Source organism: Chanos chanos, chromosome 10 (assembly GCF_902362185.1).
Source record: "Chanos chanos chromosome 10, fChaCha1.1, whole genome shotgun sequence".
NCBI lineage: Eukaryota > Metazoa > Chordata > Actinopteri > Gonorynchiformes > Chanidae > Chanos > Chanos chanos.
In genome coordinates, this window is record NC_044504.1 from 21,295,841 (window position 1) to 21,315,881 (window position 20,041).

At 40.7% G+C, this 20,041-nt stretch overlaps 2 protein-coding genes across 2 annotated transcripts in view; one reads left to right on the top strand and one right to left on the bottom strand.

Annotated features, from left to right (window-relative positions):
* The window catches only part of cnksr1 (connector enhancer of kinase suppressor of Ras 1), a 30,844-nt gene extending 14,235 nt beyond the window's left edge, over nucleotides 1-16,609 (top strand). The window contains exons 6-21 of the mRNA XM_030786817.1: nucleotides 72-191; nucleotides 3,827-3,886; nucleotides 4,510-4,578; nucleotides 5,202-5,312; nucleotides 7,688-7,785; nucleotides 8,639-8,760; nucleotides 9,141-9,268; nucleotides 9,382-9,415; nucleotides 9,659-9,834; nucleotides 10,183-10,256; nucleotides 10,956-11,027; nucleotides 12,372-12,445; nucleotides 13,103-13,176; nucleotides 13,483-13,585; nucleotides 13,997-14,178; nucleotides 15,449-16,609. Coding sequence (XP_030642677.1) covers nucleotides 72-191; nucleotides 3,827-3,886; nucleotides 4,510-4,578; nucleotides 5,202-5,312; nucleotides 7,688-7,785; nucleotides 8,639-8,760; nucleotides 9,141-9,268; nucleotides 9,382-9,415; nucleotides 9,659-9,834; nucleotides 10,183-10,256; nucleotides 10,956-11,027; nucleotides 12,372-12,445; nucleotides 13,103-13,176; nucleotides 13,483-13,585; nucleotides 13,997-14,178; nucleotides 15,449-15,829 — 1,878 coding nt within the window. The 3' untranslated portion in view covers nucleotides 15,830-16,609. The remainder of the gene's footprint in view (nucleotides 1-71; nucleotides 192-3,826; nucleotides 3,887-4,509; nucleotides 4,579-5,201; nucleotides 5,313-7,687; nucleotides 7,786-8,638; nucleotides 8,761-9,140; nucleotides 9,269-9,381; nucleotides 9,416-9,658; nucleotides 9,835-10,182; nucleotides 10,257-10,955; nucleotides 11,028-12,371; nucleotides 12,446-13,102; nucleotides 13,177-13,482; nucleotides 13,586-13,996; nucleotides 14,179-15,448) is intronic.
* A 2,698-nt stretch (nucleotides 16,610-19,307) lies between these two features.
* On the bottom strand, nucleotides 19,308-19,985 carry cldn23l (claudin 23-like). Its single transcript, XM_030787473.1, has one exon. It carries the CDS (start codon nucleotides 19,983-19,985, stop codon nucleotides 19,308-19,310), a length of 678 nt encoding a protein of 225 aa, XP_030643333.1.
* Between the last annotated feature and the right edge of the window lie 56 nt (nucleotides 19,986-20,041).

Genomic DNA, 20,041 nt, shown 5'->3' on the forward strand with positions numbered 1-20,041 from the left:
GCAACAGACACGCTTACCTCCTGCCTGTCTCTCTCTCCCTCTCTCTCTCTCTCTCTCTCTCTCTCTCTCAGTGTCGTCAGTTGGTAGCAGTCTGTGATGAGATTCTGTCCAGCAGTCCGGAGTCACTGCTGAACCACACAGCACAGCTTGAGAGTGTGGACCTGGTGCCAGCTGCACCAGGAGACCAACTGGTACTATACTCGTCATTCCTCTCTCTCTTTCTCTCTCTCTCTCTCTCTCTCTTCTCTTCTCTTCTCTTCTCTCTCTCCCTTCCTCTCTCTCTCTTGTCTGACTTGCTCCCTTCCTGGCTGTTTTTACTTTATCCCAGTTGCTTGTCTTGACCGTGCTGCACAATGCTCTCTCTCCATTTCTGTCTCTCTCTCCCTCACACAAGCTCCCTCTCTCTTGGTTTCTGTCTCTGTCTCTGTCTGTCTCTCTCTTTCTTTCTTTCTTTCTGCTAGGCATGTCATTATGAATTTATTTCCTATATTTTAACAGGTGAATGCAGCCACAAAATTTGTGTATGTGTGTGCAGAGTTTTGCTGTAATCCTGTCACGATTATCATGATGTCATATAACATTTTTTCTTAACTGGAGGAACATGGCATATCAGCTCTTGTTCTTTTTCTTCTGACCCTTTTTGTATTACCACAGAGACATTGTAATTGTAGATCTGGATAGGAGCTAAAGGTGATGTTATTTCAAGAACGTTTAATTACTTACCAAACTGCCAAAGTGCCCTCAGAGCATGTGCACAGCATGAAATGGAATGAAAAATCTGCTGGCACATGTCAGGAACAGACAGAAAACCTCAGTGTTTTGGAGCTGAGTGAAGTGTGATGGTAGTCGTTCTTCCGCATGAGGATACTCTGATGCCTGATTATTCTGATCTCTCTGAATGATTTTCCCTGCACTCTGTGTGCCTGTCGTAATTTACTGAGATGGAGTTACATTTATGGTAGAAGAGGAAGCTTGCTAGAGAAGCCATTTGCTAATTTGGCATGTGGAGCTGTCAGATGGTACAAACACAGTCCATGGTCTATATCGATGCTCTCTCAGTAACCTTGGACAGGTATCTTGGTCCATCTACTCCAGCTAACTGTTTGTGGATTTTGGGTGACATTACCTCATCAGAATGTGTTGTTCCTTATGGGGATCAACAAAGTATAAATACAACTACAAATGAGTGGAATTTGGACCAGATTTAAATAGAGCAGAATTCAGAACAGATCAGAATAGAGTGGATAGAGTGAATTTTTAAAAGAATTTTTGAAAGAATATTGAGCAACATATATATTTATATTGGTGTCAAACTTGCCCAGAGATTTTGGCAAAAGAATATTAGTTGATGTTATACATTTTAAGCAGATTAACATTAGGAAGTATATTTTAATGGGCATTATAGAGGGCTTTGTAGTTGAAGCATTCACTCACTGGCAACTTTATTAGAAACACCTAGCTTGTGTGTAGTTATGAGTGTGTCAATACTGCCACATATCTCTTTTAAATATCATGGATCCATGATCCATATGAATATGATCCATTCAGGATAGTAATGTTACACGGGCATAAATACATTCGCTGGTCACTTTATTAGAAACACCTACCTTGTATGTAAACCTTGTTGGTGTACAATTAGAGACTATGGCCAAACTCTTTCCATGAACAGTCTGTGTTGGCCATCCTCTAGCCCCTCATCAGTGGTCATTGCCTGACCACAGGACCACCCGGTATTATTTGGGTGGTGGAGGACTCTCAACCCAGCAGTTACACTGACGTGTGAAAACCCCAGCAGTGCTGCTGTGCCTGACACACACATATGGACATGACACCCACTACTATGTCAGTGTCACTGCTGTGCTGAGAATGGTCTGCCACCCAAATAATACAGAGTCAACAGTGATTTTATGGCGAGAAACTTAAAAGGGATGAGTAGAGGTTAGCTTACAAATTGTGCATGACAATAGAAGAGGTACAGTCTGTAAATGTCAGTGGAAAACCGTCCCTATCAGAACTTCAAGTTCAAGTTCAAGTTTATTTGGAGCCCAATATCACTGTTTGCAGTTTCAAAGGGCTTTACAGGCCACACCAGTCAAATCAAAACAGGACGGCACCCCCTGACTTAATCCTCATGGTGGGCAAGAAAAAACTCCCCAAAAACCCAAAAGGGAAATGGGAAAATGGGAGAAATCTTGAGAAGGACCACAGAGAGAGGAGACCCCTCCTTGGCCAGACAGGTGTGCAATAGGTGCCGACCACGTGGGCAGTTACAATTGGAAGTAAGTTGGAGCATGCACAAAGGGGATGGCGATGCAGACAGGAGGCTGACAGGGGGATGAAAGGTGATAACACCAGGATGGATCGGTCCACAGGGTGGGAGGAGTCAGGATCACTGGTATCTCAGGAGTAGTATGTGTGGCTCGACAGAGAGAGAGAGAGAGAGACACACACACACACACACATTGTTAGATGTTCATTTCCACATAATGGTTAACTTGGCCTTCTGTAAATCCTCGACAATATCAGCTCTACCTGTTGCCATTTTCAATGTCGCCTACCAGTTGCTAGTTAGCACTGCTAGGTCTCAAACAGCGGGTGTTCTAGAAAATCTGGATTTGCCCATTGGCTACAAATCCAAATATGCCCATTGGCTACAAATCCAAATATGATTGGTTGATCAAATTGTTAATCCAAATGTACACTCTTATTCTGTTTAATGGTTAGGGCATTCTGTCAAGGATATAGAATACTCTGGATGAAGGATATTCTCCCCAGAGATTCCACAGAAAAATATCTGATTGGTTGCATTTTTTTCCGACACAAAACCACTCAAATGCATAGTGCATGGACAGAAAACAACAGAAACAAGTCAGCATAGCAATGCAATATTACAGATAAGCACAGAGACGATTTTTATTTATTTTCTTGAAATTTTATTTTATTCTATTTTAATTCATAGAATTAATCAGATACGTTTTTTTTTTTCATCTGAGGATTCCAGGGCCTTCTCTGAATACCTTGAAGGCCCTGACGGTTCACCACTGGTGAATTTATACCTATATACTGCACCTGTAAGGTTGGTATACCTCATAAAGTGAACGGAGAGTGTGGGTCCAAAGTGGCTGTTTCTAATAAAGTGAGTATGGACAGTGAGGACAGTGAGTATATTTTAATAGAAATGAAAGATTTTAAAGGGCCAAGCAGTTTGAAGTTTATCTGTGATGCCGTGTCAGCATAGTGTTACAAACTTCAGTATTCATTTCATTTCATTACAGTCACTGGAACTTTCTAGTCACATGAAAAAGTGCTGTCTACAGTCCAGAGGCTGAATAAAACATTTCCTTTCCCTGAAGGAGGATGATCCAACCATTTCTGATGTGGCTGATTTTTCCCCTTCCCAGTGACCCCTCAGCAGCAGCTGTCTAAGATGACTCAAACAGCACGATCAATAAAGTTATTTGAAACATGCTGGAATTCCCATGAGTCTGATGTCATGGGCTTTATTATGGATCTGCACTGCTGTGTCTATGCTGCCTTTGGCAAATCAATGGCTGAGGGGAAAATGAGACATGCTTAAGCCTTAATAAGCCATGCTGGGCGCACATTTAGATGAAATACAAACAGAGATTAGACTTTATTAATGGCCTGAAATCTAGTTGGCATCTTGCGAATCCAATTTACAGGCCGGAAACTGAGTTTTGTGAAAAGCCTATAGGCCTATTAAATGCATTATTATGTTATATATATATTTTTATATGCATTAAATGATTTTGCTCTCGCCGTCTCTAATCCCTCCACTCTAACTCTCTGTTTTACTTTCTCTTAGGGCATTGAGATTACCTCCACTGGCTGCAGTAATCACTATGTCACAGGAACACTTGCTGAGGTCAGATCTTTTTTTAAAGACTTGTCTAGGTCTCTAAATCTCTTAAGAAACAGAAATTCTCAGCACTTAGGCCTGAAACAATAATGATCATAGTGTTTTGATGTTTTGATGAATGATAAAAAGTTTAGATCCACTCTAATATATTATTGAGCCATGGCTCTGTTCTATTAAGTGTTTGTCAGAAAGCTTAGAGAGAAAGCAGGAAGAGCTCTCCGATTTGCTGGACGTTGTCTGCGCACACACTTAATGTTCTAACTGACCTTGCTAACCCTCCTATAACCCACAATGCCTGGGGACAGCCATGAGAGAGAATAAAGAGGAAAGTTAGTGGTGAAATGAACCTTAGAAATATGTTTGAGAGAAGGGGGGTTGGGTGAAATATTTTCCATGACATCACATTCTGAATCATCCTACTCTTAGAGTCACCAGTCTCCTGAGTCTGACACTAAATGCTCAGAAACATGTACACACAGACACAGACACAAACACCTATGTAAAACACACACATTTACAGCAGAACTAGCTCTCAAACATCCACCTCACAACTCTTTAAGATCCTGTGCTCTCTCTCTCTCATTTGATTTGTTTATGACTTTTGGCCTCTGTTTGATTTTCCCACACAGTCGCCAGCAGAATTTTGTGAGAAGATCTTGGCCGGAGATGAGGTCATACAAGTCAATGACCAGATAGTGGTGAGAATAAACAATGTTACATTAGTCATCCTTCATCTCTAGTAATGCTCTTCTGTAATATCTCATGTTATCAGAGAGTCTATGATACTAGTGAGCGCTATCATACTGAGCATTGTGAACTGACTCCATTAATATTTTAATAATGCATCAGTAGTAACATCTCACATGTCATCCACCATCATTTTTAGTGTCTTGTACACATTGATCCACTCAAAGACACCACATGTATTTTCTTCTCAGATTAGATGGACAGTAGCCAGGGAGTTTACATTTACAAAACTGAACGTGATTTATAATTTTAATTTGTAATTATATTTATGCTCTGTTATCCGCTCTCTATGCAATGCCATGTTCAGTCTAGAGTACCAAGTATCGTTTACACAAGTTAATTTTTGTAAACAATGCAGGCTAATTCCTGCTTGTTTTAGTAATGCCTTCTCCTCTGTTTTTGGCTTCTCCAGCCACAGTGGTCACATTACTTTGACCCTAGCTTGGTTTTTTAGGTTGGTTATCCTAGAGGGAACCAGATAAGATAACAGGAGGTCATTAAGAGGATTTGAGTGGAGGGGTTACAGCTCAGCACACACATGAATGTCTCTCATTAACTACCCTTTAACTGTCAGGTGGGCTGGAGTAGGAAGAATCTGGTTAAGAAGCTTGAGGAGAACCCAAATGGAGTCACACTGGTTCTGAAGAAAGTTCCAGTGTCTCTGAGGCGAAAAGAGAAACAAGAGGTATTTGTGTTCTTTGGCTATAAATACATGTAGATATTTTAATAATAGACTTGGATTTTTCGTTCTCATGTGTAGATGCTAAGGGTGCACAGAGGAGCCACTATTTATATCTGTGTCTGAGTTTTTTGAGATGATAAAATGATTTGTGTTTGTTTTTGCATTCAGGCAGAAGTGAGTGTGGTTTAAACTGGAAAGGGTTCATGACTGAAAGCAGAGTCTATTTTTACATATAAATCCATTGCCACTGATAGTGGTCATATTTCACATATATTCTATATCTTATCCCATTAATAAATCTAAAAAGCTTTGAGAAATATCTCATTGTAAAGCTTTAGAATTGTAGCCTAAACTCTTATGCTGGACAAGAGTCACCTAAAATGTGAAATATGTACCCCTCCACCCCCCTAACTTTAGTATGAAAACTCTCATGGGATAATGAAATAAACACTCTGACACACAAACCATCCCTGCCACTGACATTTGGGGACTCTAAACTAGGCAATAAAAGCATCCAATACTGAAAGTTTTTGAATTAAACAGGTAACACAATGTGCGTAAGAATGCAAAGCTAAAACAAACATATAACGTATATGAATTTAACCTCAACAATCACATTTTTTTGAAGACAAAAATTTCAAAGGTTATGAAATTTGTAAATAATAAATCTCACCTTTGCTGGTAGTGAATGTGCCTGTCAAGTGGGAAAGAGCAGCGTAATAACCGTTGACTGTGTAACTTACGAGGGAGGTTTTAAAACTAGAGATAGACATTTTAGAACATGCCAGATATAATTTAGGATATGCTGTCTGACTTTGTTGCTCGTGGCAAAAGTGGATTAAGGAGACACATGAGATGCCAGACTGACAGCTCCCACTGCTGCCCTGCTCTGTCCAGGATATAGTCACGCACTGTAGACAGTTTTGGTTTTTGTATTTGCTGAAAACCTCCAGACTTCAATAGTACTGAATTCATTACTGAAATAGATTTATCAATGAATTGTAATTTTGAAAGAATGTTAAATAAATATCACCTTACTTGCCAGTGCAACTTCAGCTTATGAGGTAGACCTAATCAGTCCAACAGCGTAACACAGCTGACCTGCTGTGACCCCAGTAGGCTGGCCGTGGACACACACGCACCCACAAGGACTTGCTCTCCCTCCCTCATTCTCTCCTTCGTCTTTGTACGATCATCTTGGATTCGTATAATGCATACAAGCTGATATAACAATCAATGACATTGCGATATAATGATGCTATTGCTTTAAGAAAAAAAAAAAAAAAAACGGGACACAGATTTTCAATTCTTAAAACCCCTCAAAACAAAACACAGTATTTTTTTCTATTTGTTATTCCTTTCGCAGGTACTATTTGTGAGTTTCAGATATGATTTTGTCTTTGGGCACACTTCTGGAAGACACACAGCAGAATAATAGTAATAATAATAGTTGTGGGCTTTTCCACACATGTACCAAAGAGCTGGTTGAACAACATACACATATCCTGTCTGTGAAACTGAAACTTCCTGTGCAGGACTATGTTTTTGTGACACCACATTCAGACACACGCCCACACACACCCACATCCACACACACACAGGCATACACACACACAGACACACACACACACACACACACACACGCACTAAAGACAGACAAATGCACATAAGCAGACACACTTGTTTTCAAGTGAAATAGCCCAAGAGATTATGTCCTCGTTTTCAACCTTTAAGGGAGTGGTTGCCATGCCGACTCTGACTTCCTCTTAGGTCTCTTAAGAGCTATCTCCATGCCAACTCTGATTCTCAGGACTGCTAAACATACATAAACACAAATACACACACACACACATACACACAGGCACACACACACACATAGACATCCATATATACATACACCTACTCGCACTATCTCTCTCATCCTCATATTGTTGTTAGCCTTGTCCGACAGCATATGTACAATGCAGTATGAACAGTGAAAGATTTCTCCAGAAATCGCTGTCTCTGTCAGGAACATCTAAGGAACAGATGGCTCCAAGGCTTACTTTGCATTGTTACAATTATGTTTGTTTGTGTTTTTCTATCACCTGATATATTGCAGCTCACCATGGTTTCAAGGAAAGCCACAGTGGAGCACGCGGCTCAGGCCCTTAGGATAGACAGTTTATGTTTTTCTAGCCACATGACTGCCTTTGCCACAAAAACTCTGTCGGCAATGTGTAGACACACAGGCACACACACACACACACACACACACACACACACACACACACACACACACACACAAGCTCACCACATGAGAGGAAGTGATCCTACTTAGATGAGATGGGAGTTTTTCTTGGAGGGGAAGGAGGTAACAGTGTCACCATCATTTTCAGGTAGAAGAGGAGGAGGAGGGGGAGGGAGCAGGAGAAGACAAGAACAGACATTCGATATTAGAGAGGGTTGCAGCCTCTGTACGGTCTCTGTCCTTTAGGTGAGTTTCATGTCATGTTTCATTAACAGTCATAGCTGTTTTTTACCATTTAGTGCACTGGGAGTTAGAGCTATTCAGTTGTCAAGCTGCGTTTAAATGAATGGTTAATTGAATGTTATGTGATTCGATGAATCAAAAGAAACAGTAAACTTTGGATGATATGGGCAAGGCCATATGAGTTCTTGTCTGGGATAATTAGTTAGTGTTGGATTTTGAGAAATTATGAAAAGAAATGTACCAAATATTGTGTCAACAAATTGAAAATATGTCTGCATTTTTTTTTAATGTTTGTTCTTTTTATTTGAATGTCAGTTATGGATATGTCCAAAGTGTCAGAATTCAAATGAGTTTCTTCAGTGGAGTGAATCTGAATCACAGCTAAATACCCCTCAGGTCACCACATGTTAACTTGTAGCTTTTAAAGCCACACTTTTTGCCATTGGTGTTCAGTGAACAATTTTAGCTAAACATTTACTCATCAGGTACTAGACTGTCCATGCTCTGCCTGCTTACTCAGTAAAATGACTCTAATGCTGAAATGAGACTTTCTATGTTTACACATTGAGTGAAGGGAAGCAAGATGAATGTTAGCAACGATTGTGAGAATGAACATTTTAATATGAAATAGATCTCATTATGAGAGAAGTGAATGAGAACACAGTAAGGAGCGAATTAGGTCATTGTAGCTTTAGCATGCTAATGAGGAACATGGTATTTTGGGATAAAAGACTTCTGAACTTGAGTGCAGTTAGAATGCTGCTAGAGGATACTCCATGTGGGTTTCTAGAGGGACAAGGAAATAATGTTTAAGTGCTAAATAATGATAGAGCGTGGATGACTGTGTCGTCCGCAGGTCAGCAGTTTCTGGTCCAGAGGCCAGACGGCTGATGGGACAGGAGGAATCTGAACTCTCTGTCGACCAAACCATTGATGGGACCCAAACATACACCTCCCACCCCGATTCCCAGGGGACAGGTGAGCTCAGATGAATCTCTTAACAGTTTGTTCATTTGGTTAATATGACAATAATATAAAAGGGCATTTCATTCACCAGAGACTGCTCATTTCTCCTCTTGGGTTAAATACATTTTAAGAATATAAAAATAGCACCAGACTAATCTTGTATAAGACACTCTTGGGTATCATTCACACATGAATATTCATCAGTTACACAGAGTCAGATTTAGGAGAAAGCATGGAAAACAGAAAAAATGCCTTTTAAAGTGCAGTCATTTCAAGACTCCAAGTTTTTAAGACTCTGTGAAAATGATTTTATGATTGTTACCAAAAGACATTGTGCCTTACGTTAAAGTAGGATTCTTTTTATCTGTCTCATGCTCTGGCACCTGTTCTAGACTCAGAGGATATAGAAAAGAACCGTCTGGAATTGGAAGTGCCAGCAGAACGTAGGAGCCCATCCCCACACCTACAGCACCTAAGCAGAGCTAGTGTCAGCTCCTGCCCAGAGATGGCTGGACACAAGGTGAGTAACACACACACACACACACACACACACACACACACACACACTCACTCGCAAGGAGAATAAATATATAAAATGTGTAACAATAATACATTAATTTGTGTGCTTTGCAGGATGAAAAAGAAACGAAGAAGACATCTACAAAAGGTATAACAATGTATTGCGTTTAAACTACAGTATGCTATGTACAGTATGTTAATTATTATTTAATTTTAGCTTGTATTATGAATCAGTTAAAATCTTTTTTGAAAGAGTAAATTAAATTCACACTCTTCACATTCCGTTCTAATTTCAGATTCAAATTTCATTTCTTTTCATGAAACTGGATTCATAATTATTCTTAAATTCTATTCCTGGATCCTCTACCCTTTTCCAAACCTTCTTCTATAGGCACACGGACGGCCATGAGCCGAAGGCGGGTGTCCTGTCGAGAGCTGGGCCGGCCTGACTGTGACGGCTGGCTGTGGAAGAAGAGAAAAGATACCAGTGTGTTCACCACCCAGAAGTGGCAGCGCTTCTGGTTTGTCCTCAAGGGAGACGCACTGTATTGGTACACCAGTCAACAGGTCAGGCCCTCTCTCTCTCTCTCTCTCTCTCCCTCTCCCTCTCTCTCTCTCCCTCTCCCTCTCCCTCTCCCTCTCCCTCTCCCTCTCCCTCTCCCTCTCCCTCTCCCTCTCCCTCTCCCTCTCCCTCTCCCTCTCTCTCTCTCTCTCTCTCTCTCTCTCTCTCTCTCATTTTTGTAAGTTTTTTAAGCAGGGCCAGGTTTCCTAGATGTTGTAATCGAAAAATATGATTACTCCCAAGCAGATATTACTGCTGTGTCTAACTTTAAGCTACTGTAAGAAGCTTCTGATAACAATTTTTATAAATTGCACGTATGTGTGTACGTGTGTATGTGTGTATTTGTCTCACAGGAAGAGAAAGCAGAGGGTCTCGTCAACATCGGCAGTTACAGTATTGAGAGTGCGGGGGAGCACAAAAGGAAGTAGTAAGTATCTGAGGTCCTCTTTTCTAATTGGCTATTAATAACTTTTTTAAACAGGGAAAGTTATATAGTCTTGAATAGCATTTCACTCACATTTGAAATCCATACATGCTCACCAATGAAGCCTGCCAATGCAATTCAATAAAACTGTTTATTTATTTAGGTCATCTCACAGATAAATGATCAAGTCATAACCTCTGAAGTCTTAATGCAGCATTTTCTCTGAGATTATTAACCTCAAAGTGGTTTTAGATTTGTATTCATGAGAACTAGCACATTGAGGCCACACCTGGTTGCAAATTATCATTCCCCCTGTAGGGTGAAATTAATTTGAGGAAAACAAGCGCCATGATCTAGTGTGTGCTGAATTTTTTTTTTAAAAAGAACATTCTTTCCTCCTTGGAAAGCTTTTTGCGTGTATGTGTTTATGTTAAATTGTGAACGAATGGTTCTGGAGGATAGGGCAGTTTGGAGTGGTCAGATGTGAATTACGTTTTGTGAACTCTCCCTTCCTCCTCCAAACTCTGATGGAAACATGAGAGCACACCTGTCAGCACAGTGACGGCTGGTTTTTCATTTTGCCTCAGAAATTAAAAATGGAGAATACTGTTTTCTCAAATTAATCCATCATAATCTCTCTCTCTCTCTCTCTCTCTCTCTCTCTCTCTCTCTCTCTCTCCATTTATCTTCTTCTCTCCACAGTGTATTCAAAATGTGCCACCAGCGTTTTCAGAATTTCTTTTTTGCAGCCGACAACGTTAATGACATGAGCAAGTGAGTTTGACAGAGAACAAAACAACTGAGTTGAATATTATAATCATTTATTTATGACGCATTAAACCTACAAAACTACTTTAGCCATTTTCTGACAAGTGAAATGTCACCATCATTTGATTTTCTTGTGTGTGTACACAGTTCAGCGACAGAAGCAATCATTATATCCTGACCTTTATGTTTAAATCAAATGTTATTACTAGATAAGCAGTGCCTCCAGTTAGAGTTTAGCATTGTGTTTCCCTCCACAGTTTTCTTGCCTGTACATTGTCTGAGCAATGAGTGTTATGTATATTTTCAATGATGGAGATTCAGCTAGGAATGATTTAAAGTTTAAATTTTCTCCTGGTAGATAATACAGTTACACCATATTTCTAAAAAGACACTCCTCTCTTAATTTTTGTACAGTTTATGTAATTTTTAGTAAGACAGTCTGTTTTGGCATTAAGCTAAAGCCCATTAAAGCCCACTAAAGCCCAGTGCAGATTGTGATCTCAGTTCTACTTAAGACTTTAACAGTAATAGTGAGGCCTTGTTTTGGCATGGTGGATTTGTGGCTTTTCTTGAAAGCCATGACCAGACAAAAGCCTATTAAAGTAGAGGCTCAGTTAATAGGCAACACTGGCACAAAGACTTGAATGACTTAATTACAGTTCTCCATCAACGCTCTGCAACCCCTACCTAACTGAAAGAGTCAGACCTGAGAAAACTAAATCCCTTTATTCCTCTCATCACAGTCCTTAATGGGCCACCTTATCTCTGATATCTCTCTTCTGGTATAAAGGAATACACACACACACACACACACACACATTCATATAAATACAGTTTGAAATCAGATATGAAATATTTCTCAGACACAGTCACGCACTGGGCTGTTTTTTACATAGGCTGGAAGCTTCAGCTCAAAATGTGAATGAGATGTAGCAAGTCTGCCCCCAACTGGGTAGTATAGAGACAGGCAAAGGTTATTTGAGGATAGGTATGTGTTTATGTGAGAGGCAGAGGTTGAGAGAATCCGTGTTTTTGAAAAAGGACTTTCATTGACCCATGCAAGCGTTGAAGGTTTTATTGTGTTTCAAAGAATTTCTTAGTATTTTGTAAAGCAGATTCTGAGCCAAACTTACTATAACAGAATCACCAGGAGACCATTGGAACTATTTATATGTGTTGTTTCCATTTATGTCAAAGGCTTCAGTCCAGCAGACTCTCTGGACACATTAATCACATGTGCTTCTCACAAGTATTGATAAATATTCGTCTCTATCTCTATCTCTGTCTCTCTTTCACTCTCTCTCTCTCTCTCTCTCTCTCTCTCTCTCTCTCTCTCTCTCTCTTCTCTAGGTGGATCAACTGTTTGATCACAGCCATACAGAAGCATAAAAAGTTACACCATGGGTGTCCAGACAGTGAAGAAGGTACAGTAAACACTCTCACTATTCATTTTTAATTATTTAATACTTGCCCTTTAGAAGTGTGATTCAGTCAGTGTATATTAATTAACAGAGCTGTTTTAGGTTCATTAAGGCTAAGTGAATGTGGTTTAATGAACATCAGTCTTAAAATCTTTTAGTTCTCTATATGAGGCTGGTTGCATTGTCTCCTGGTAGTGTTGGTTCTGCATTGTTTCATGCCTCTTGTTGTAATCTAGTTGTAGTCTTAGTGCTTTGTCTCATCAGGTCTTTTTGACTCACTGCTGTTAATGCACTGGAGTTTCATTTAGTTTTGTCTGTGTGTCTCTTATTATAATGTGGCTGATTAGATCTCGCTTTGTAATATAACTGATTAGATCAGCTATCTGGAGTTCTTGGTTATTAATCAGATGGAACACAGTAAATCAGAGCTGTGTGTCTCCTGCCCTGGATTTGAAACCAGAGTAGCAAAGGAATTTTGTTCAGACACTAAACCAGTGAACAACGCCTGCTGTCCAAATCACTTATGATAACTATGCAGAACATATGAATCTCAGTGGTTTTCTGAAAGATAAATTATCTGTAATTATCTGTCTCTGTGTTCCTGTGTGTGTGTGTGTGTGTGTGTGTGTGTGTGTGTGTGGGTTGTTGGATGGTGGACAGAGTGCTACAGTGAGACTGAATCAGAGGAGGAGGGGTCTCATTCACCACGCTCTCATAAGAAGAAAGTGTCTGTGGTGAGAGAAGCTACACACACACACACACACACACACACACACACACACACACACACACACACACACAGACACAAACACACACACAGTCATCATGAAATGAAAGAACTTATATGTTCTAACATACTGACACATTGAAGGGTACTGAGCTGTGCTGTATAAACTCAGTAAGCCACACAAGTACACCCATACTAACACACTCACAGGGCACTTGAACACATCTCCTTGGATCATAAATGCTTCCTGCTAAAGGCTTTTAAATGTAAAAAAAATCACATCACCTTTAACTCTATGTCTGTTACACCTTAGAAAAGTCAGGCTAACACACTTCCTCGAACCAAGGGGAAAAAGAACAGGCATTCAGGTGGAGCTGCCACACCGCCATTGACCACAGGGGGGAGCAAAGTAACAGGTAAATTCTATTCTATTTACCTGACAACAACATAAGCCTAGAACTAGAGTCTGTCTCTGCACAGCTACTGTAAGTGTAAACCAATTTTTTAAGCAGGCATCAGGTTGGAAGTGGAATTCAGCACTGTTTCTTAAATGACAAGAGAACAGGAATTTTCATTTACTCAGAGGACATCTTGTTTTCTGCCAGATTACACAGTTACTTAATTTACTTTCTAATGAACTGTTGACAGACCTGCACAGCAGTGGATGTTTAAACGAAGTGCTACAGTAAGCCCTACTGTAAACCTAAAAGCTAACATGGGACATTAATTCTGACACCTACTCATGATTTTGCAGAATAGCTACAGAATAAGATGAATGATAAATGAAGCCCAGTTACAGTCCTCCTCTGTATGTTTCTTTTGTTCAGGTGCCCCAGAGGATGAGATGGGTGAATTGTTTCACAAGCTTAAGGAGGGGGGAGTATCTCTGATTGGTCAGAAACAGCCTCTGACGCACGACCAGCTCCGTCGGTCATTCATTCGTCGTAACAAGAACCCCGTTATAAACGAAAAGATTCTCACACTCCGCGCTCTGCAGAGCACTCTCAAGGTCAGACACGTATGACGCACATACTCACACGGGCAGATGTCACTGACTGACTTTCTCTCTCTCTCTCTCTCTCTCTCTCTCTTTCTCTCTCTCTCCCTCCGTCACACAGCAAACACACACACGGCCTCGCACCCTCACACACACGGCCTCGCACCCACACACACACACACGGCCTCGCACCCTCACACATACATCCACATGCACTAATACGTACTCATACGTACATATGGACCCACACATACACAGATACTTCAGAGTTTAACGAAGCACTGTTGAATTTAAATCTTAGCATTGGTTCTGTTTAGCTATTTTCATAATGATCTTCCAGGGAGAATTTCAGTAACACGTTCTCTTTTGAGTCATTTAAGATCAACCCTCCACTTAATGGTATTAACACACACTCCTTATGTCATCCCAGGTATTTTTGGACAATGCTCTTAACATGCAGTGTATGAAAATAAATAGGGATAAACTGAAAAAATAACCAATGCCAAGTGTAATAGATAGTAACCTCGACAACAGTTTTTGAATATGTTCCAGAAATAAAGAGTTTTGAGGAAGAGTCTGTCTCAGAAAAATCACAGGATGCAGAGGATGATTCACTTGCAATTAACTGAAAGGTCATTCATGGAACTAATTAACACAGTGAAGCACCTCTTGACAGATAGAGCCGAACTGTGAAAAGGCACTCCCTAAATACGTGGAGCTGTACTGCAAACAGTCACTTAGAGGGCACTTAATTACCAGTGCATTTCTTCTAGATGTCTGTAACAAATGAACATTTTTAATATGATTAATCGTATCGATTTATGGTAGATTATGTTTGTGGAGACTGTGGATGTAAAGTCCTTGCTTGACAGTCTAGACATGTCTTTGTTCTCAAATTTCTCTTAGTTTTTGTTTCAAACCACATCACAGCTTATGGTCTTGGCTAAAATGAAGCTGCATATCTGTGCACTGGATTTTGCATTAACCATCAAGACAAGACAGCAAAATAGCCTTCATATTTTATTTAACCAGGACATCATTCTGGACGGATTGCCTATGCACATAATACATTTCCAACGTTTAATTTAACACTGTTTAAAAAATACTCTACTTTGCAAGGATATTAAAAGTTACAATACAATTGGCTTGTATTTGAGTAAATATAATCATTTTTCTCTATATTTTTGTGAAGTATTGAGGCTCAGCGTATCTCTGTAAGTAAAGTTTGTGTTTGTCAAGCAGTAACAGCTCCCTGCTCCTCTGACTGCCTGCTGTTTTTCAGGCGAAGGAAGCTGAACTGCTACTCATTAACAAGATCCTGGATGATTCCGAGTTGACGCCTGGGAAGTTCCGTCAGTGGAAGCAATGCAACGAGGACCTTTACCTGGAGATTGTAAAACTGGCAGCTGAGAAAGAGAGAGCGCAGGCAGCTGCTGCAGAGGAAAAGGTTGCCATGGAGACAATCGGCGGCAGCGACGGTGCGTGCGCTCTGAGCCTGAGTGAAGGGGAACAGCTGGTGGATGCCGAGCTGCCAGTCCCGCACGGCGACACCGATGTCTCACACCCACAGACGGAGCCAGAGACCCAACCTCTGGTTACACAGACTGCGTCACAGACGACAAACACAGCCTATGGATCCTCTGAAAACTACTTTTATATATGATGCACATTATGAAAGAGCAACAGAGACATGTGAAATGTGTGTGGTTTTTTTTGTTTTTTTTTTTAAAAAAGTTATTAATGCATAAGAGATACTCCATAGAGGCACACTATTACCTACACACATATTCAGGCACCTCAGTAGAGAAATACTTACATATTGTGATCATTCATCAAAGAAATCTTCTAATTCACATGGCATGCCATCATAAAACTGCCTACGTGTGTGAAAGGACTCATCAGAGAACTGCCGACTTATAAATAATGCTACTTTGCTGCTGACACCCCTACTGTCTCTTTGCTTCATGTTGTCATCACTCACCAGCCAATCAAAGTCTCTGAAATCATGATCACCTGAGTCTAAGGGTGTCTAAAATGTTGCCCCCATGCACTGTGGGTACGCTTTATGTTTACGGTTAGATTTCCAGTAGAGAGAGAAGGTTCTGGGCTCCTTCTGCAAAGGGGTGAAATTAAACATGTGCATTCTAGCACAGGTCTTTAAGGAGTAAATCTGAATATAATTTGATAATATGAGAAATGATGGAACTTTTCCATTATGGATCTTGTGTAGATTCTGCGTCTCTATTCCTGAAATGCCATATCCGGATAAAAAAAAGAAAAAAGCACTGGGCGGCTGTGGTGTGAGTTGACTGGTGTGTCTGTGTTTGTATCTATTGGAGGAGCATGACAAGGCCAAGCTCTATGCCGTGGAGCTGTGTACGCTCTGTTTGGACTCTGAGATGTTTTATACTGAATGATGACAAATTATGAAAGAAATCAGACGTTTTCCCTGGTCTATTTTCTCAGTTTTCATATTTATGGGAAAATGAGGTTGTTATCACTTTTCTGCAAGTGCAGTTTGAATTTTTAGAAATGTTTTAGACATTTTACAGAAAATAATATATCTATTTTGTTTGTATTGTTTGTCCCTGAGTGCGTTGTGAAAAAAAAAAAAACAATGTTACATGGGTGTTCTCTTGACTCTGAGGTTTATCAGACGAGATGAATTCTCTATGAATGGTATATTTTAGATGTTTGAGAGTGTGTTTGTGGCCAACAAAGTGAACAAAACATGAGTGCCTGAGTCTGGAACCTGCGGATGTAATTATATGTGAATATGTTTGTTTTTTGTGTGAACTTCTAATGCTAATTATTGGTCTGTATGCCAATAAAGCTGTTGAAATTTAAAATCTGGAAACTGTAATCTCCTTTAGACACAATACTCAAACAGAAAGTGAATCATCGTACAATTATCCTAGTAGGTGCGTCCCATCACATGTGTCTGTGTCACCGTGTGTCTGTGGCTTTGCCTGTGTGTCTATGACACTTTGTATATCTGCAACTGTATTTTTCCAGAGATTTTATAACTCAAAGCTTGCCTGGGGTCAGTCATAGCATAGTGGTACCAAAAGGGGGTGCTAGTACACAATCACTTCTTCTCCTGCCCTGATGCCACAGTACGTGAGGTAAAAAATCTGTCCTCTCCCTCTTCTACAGAGCTCTTATACAGTATGAATTAGGAGATCATTATCTACGCATTGAACCTATGTGAAATATTCATGTACTAAAATACAGTTTGTATAAAAGACTGATTTCTGATGGAGTGTGAGAGTTAATGGCTACAGTGTGGTAACAGTGAAGTTCACAAAGCTTTTTCAGACTCAGTCTTTTTGAGAATCAGTATGTTGATCTGTATATTGTGTGTCCAACATCACTCTACATTACACGTTGTGTACATATATGTGTACAAAGAAAAAGAAAAAGAAGACGCGTCTGAATTTTCACACAGCCAGATGACGGTCTATACCGAGTCAGTGCCTGCACGTATGTGCTGAGGTCAAAATGTGATTTTGTTTTTCACGTTACAGACTGTTATTGTTAAGACGGGTTTTGATTTTTTTTTTTTTTTTGGCTTCTTGATGATGGATTTTTGTTGGCTTTTGTTGTTTATAATTGCTTGCTTGGCTGACTGCACAACAGATTCCATTGGTATTTCGCATATCTTACTTCTGCTGTGTATGTGCTGAGTGATTTTGTGTGTGTGTGTGTGTGTGTGTGTGTGTGTGTGTGGGTGGGTGTGGGTGGGTGTGGGTGTGTGTGTGTTTGCATATGTGCGTGTCTGGGTGAGTGTACGCATATGCGCGTGTATATGTGTAAGTGTGTACATGAGTGTGTGTTTGCGTGTATGTGTGTGTTCACGTATGTGTCTTTCTCTCTTTATGTTGCTGTTGTTCATTAGTGGGTGTAGGGTGACATACCACCTTTTCCATCTTCAGTGCTTCTACTACCATGGTTACCAAAGGAATTATGTCATAAGACGTTGTCTCACCCTGTATTCCTCTCTTATCATGCTTGCGTTATCCATTTAGAGAGAGAAAGAGCACACACGCGCACGGGTGTGTGTGTGTGTGTGTGTTTGTGTGTCCTCTCCATTATGTGGGGGTTTCAGAAATACTTGTGTGGCTTATTCATATGCACATTAAAGTGTCTTGCACACTTTTCCAATAGCTCTTGTTGAGTCTATTTCTGATGCCATTGTGAAGAACAGAGTGTCTAAAGGGCATGCTGGCCAATGTGTAGCACAGACTAAAAGAACTGAAGAAAAGGGCTAATTGAAATGGAAATGAAAAATGATCTACCCCCACCACCCCCCTTTTTTTGTGAGCACATGCATGTGTGTCGCTTATTTTCCCATCAAAACATTTCAAACATAAAAGTATAGTGAATATAAACTGTTTTATTTGTTTAATTTTCAGGTCCTTGTTTTGTGGCTGACAGGTGAAATGCGTAGACATACTCTGACATGTTGTCTACTGTGGAGAGCAAATATAAACATTTCAGAATGACTGACAGTGAGAACTGAGCAGTTGGCACAGCCTTTCTCTCACTCTTATAGAAACTATGATTGCAAGGAGATTGTTTTTTAAAATACAGAACGGTCTCAAAGATTTAATATCTACCAGTTCATAACATTTACCTGACTGTAGATTGAAAACATTAGTGGAAAACATTTATACACAATGAAATACTGCATTTCAATACTAACTTTGTCTAATACATTTAAGCTAACATTTTTATTTTCTGAATAGGTCTTCTTTAAAATGAACAATATTCATTTATTAAAATGGTGTCAGTTTTACATGTAGTTTTTAGGAGCCCTGTGTAGTTTTGGGTAAATTATGAAAGATGATGTCAGAACTGAATTACCTCTATTAAACACTTCAGAGGAAGTAATGTCTTCCTTTCCTAATTCATAGTCATCTTCATTAACTTCCAATGTTTTTAGCCTTTCTTCCTTTCCAAACTTTCTCTGACTTTTCATTTGAGAACAAATGAAACTCCATCCGTGTGAGGGAATACTCATCCTTTCGAACCTGATGAGCTTTCATCCAGTCCAAGCTCAGCAGTACAGTATAACTCTCACATGCTCTCACACTGGTGAATGAAGTTCCTCTTTACACAACAGTGACACTTTTGAGAGTTTAGCAGTTCACCTCGTACACTTCGATGTCTTGCGTGTGCGTCGGTTTGGGGCAAGAGGGACAACGCGGACATTTGAAGCTGAGCAGAAGGGCGGCACCGCCAAGCACTTGCACCCACGCACCCACCCATCCGAAATAGAGCGACCCGGCCGGGTGTAGAGTGAGACGGGGCAGCCCGTTGGTCGGGTGGGCCCGGGGGTCGTGCTGCTGCTGCTGTTGTTGCATGGGTGGCACTTCCACCCCCAGTGCTGACAGGTTGTGTGTGTAGAGCCCCAAGGCTGCCAGGCTGAGGGCCCCTGCCAGGGCCACCAAGAGGCCCCCGGCAGCCGCCACGCTTCGCAGGGGGAGGTCGGTCCAACAGCGTACACCCACGCTGGCTAAGACGATGCCTGCCCCACACAGGAACAGGGAAGCCAGTATCAGGGCTTGTGCCAAGCGAACGCGGCCGTCGCGCTGGTACGATCCAGACACAGGCCAACACTGTTTAAGCTCAGACTGCGCCACCTGCAGGCAGCTCTCCCACAGGCCGTCGGAACGGAGCAGAAGTAGTTCGCTGCCACCCACCCCTAGCCGAGCCTGCCCCTCACGCCACTGTGGAGTTATTGCCGCCGTGAACACCAGAACCAGCCCAAGTGGTGCAAACACTATACCCATCACCATGGAGACTGGAGTATGCATTGCCGGATAATATGATTTTGGTTTGCCTCCCAGTGGATGACCTTTGTGGATTTATC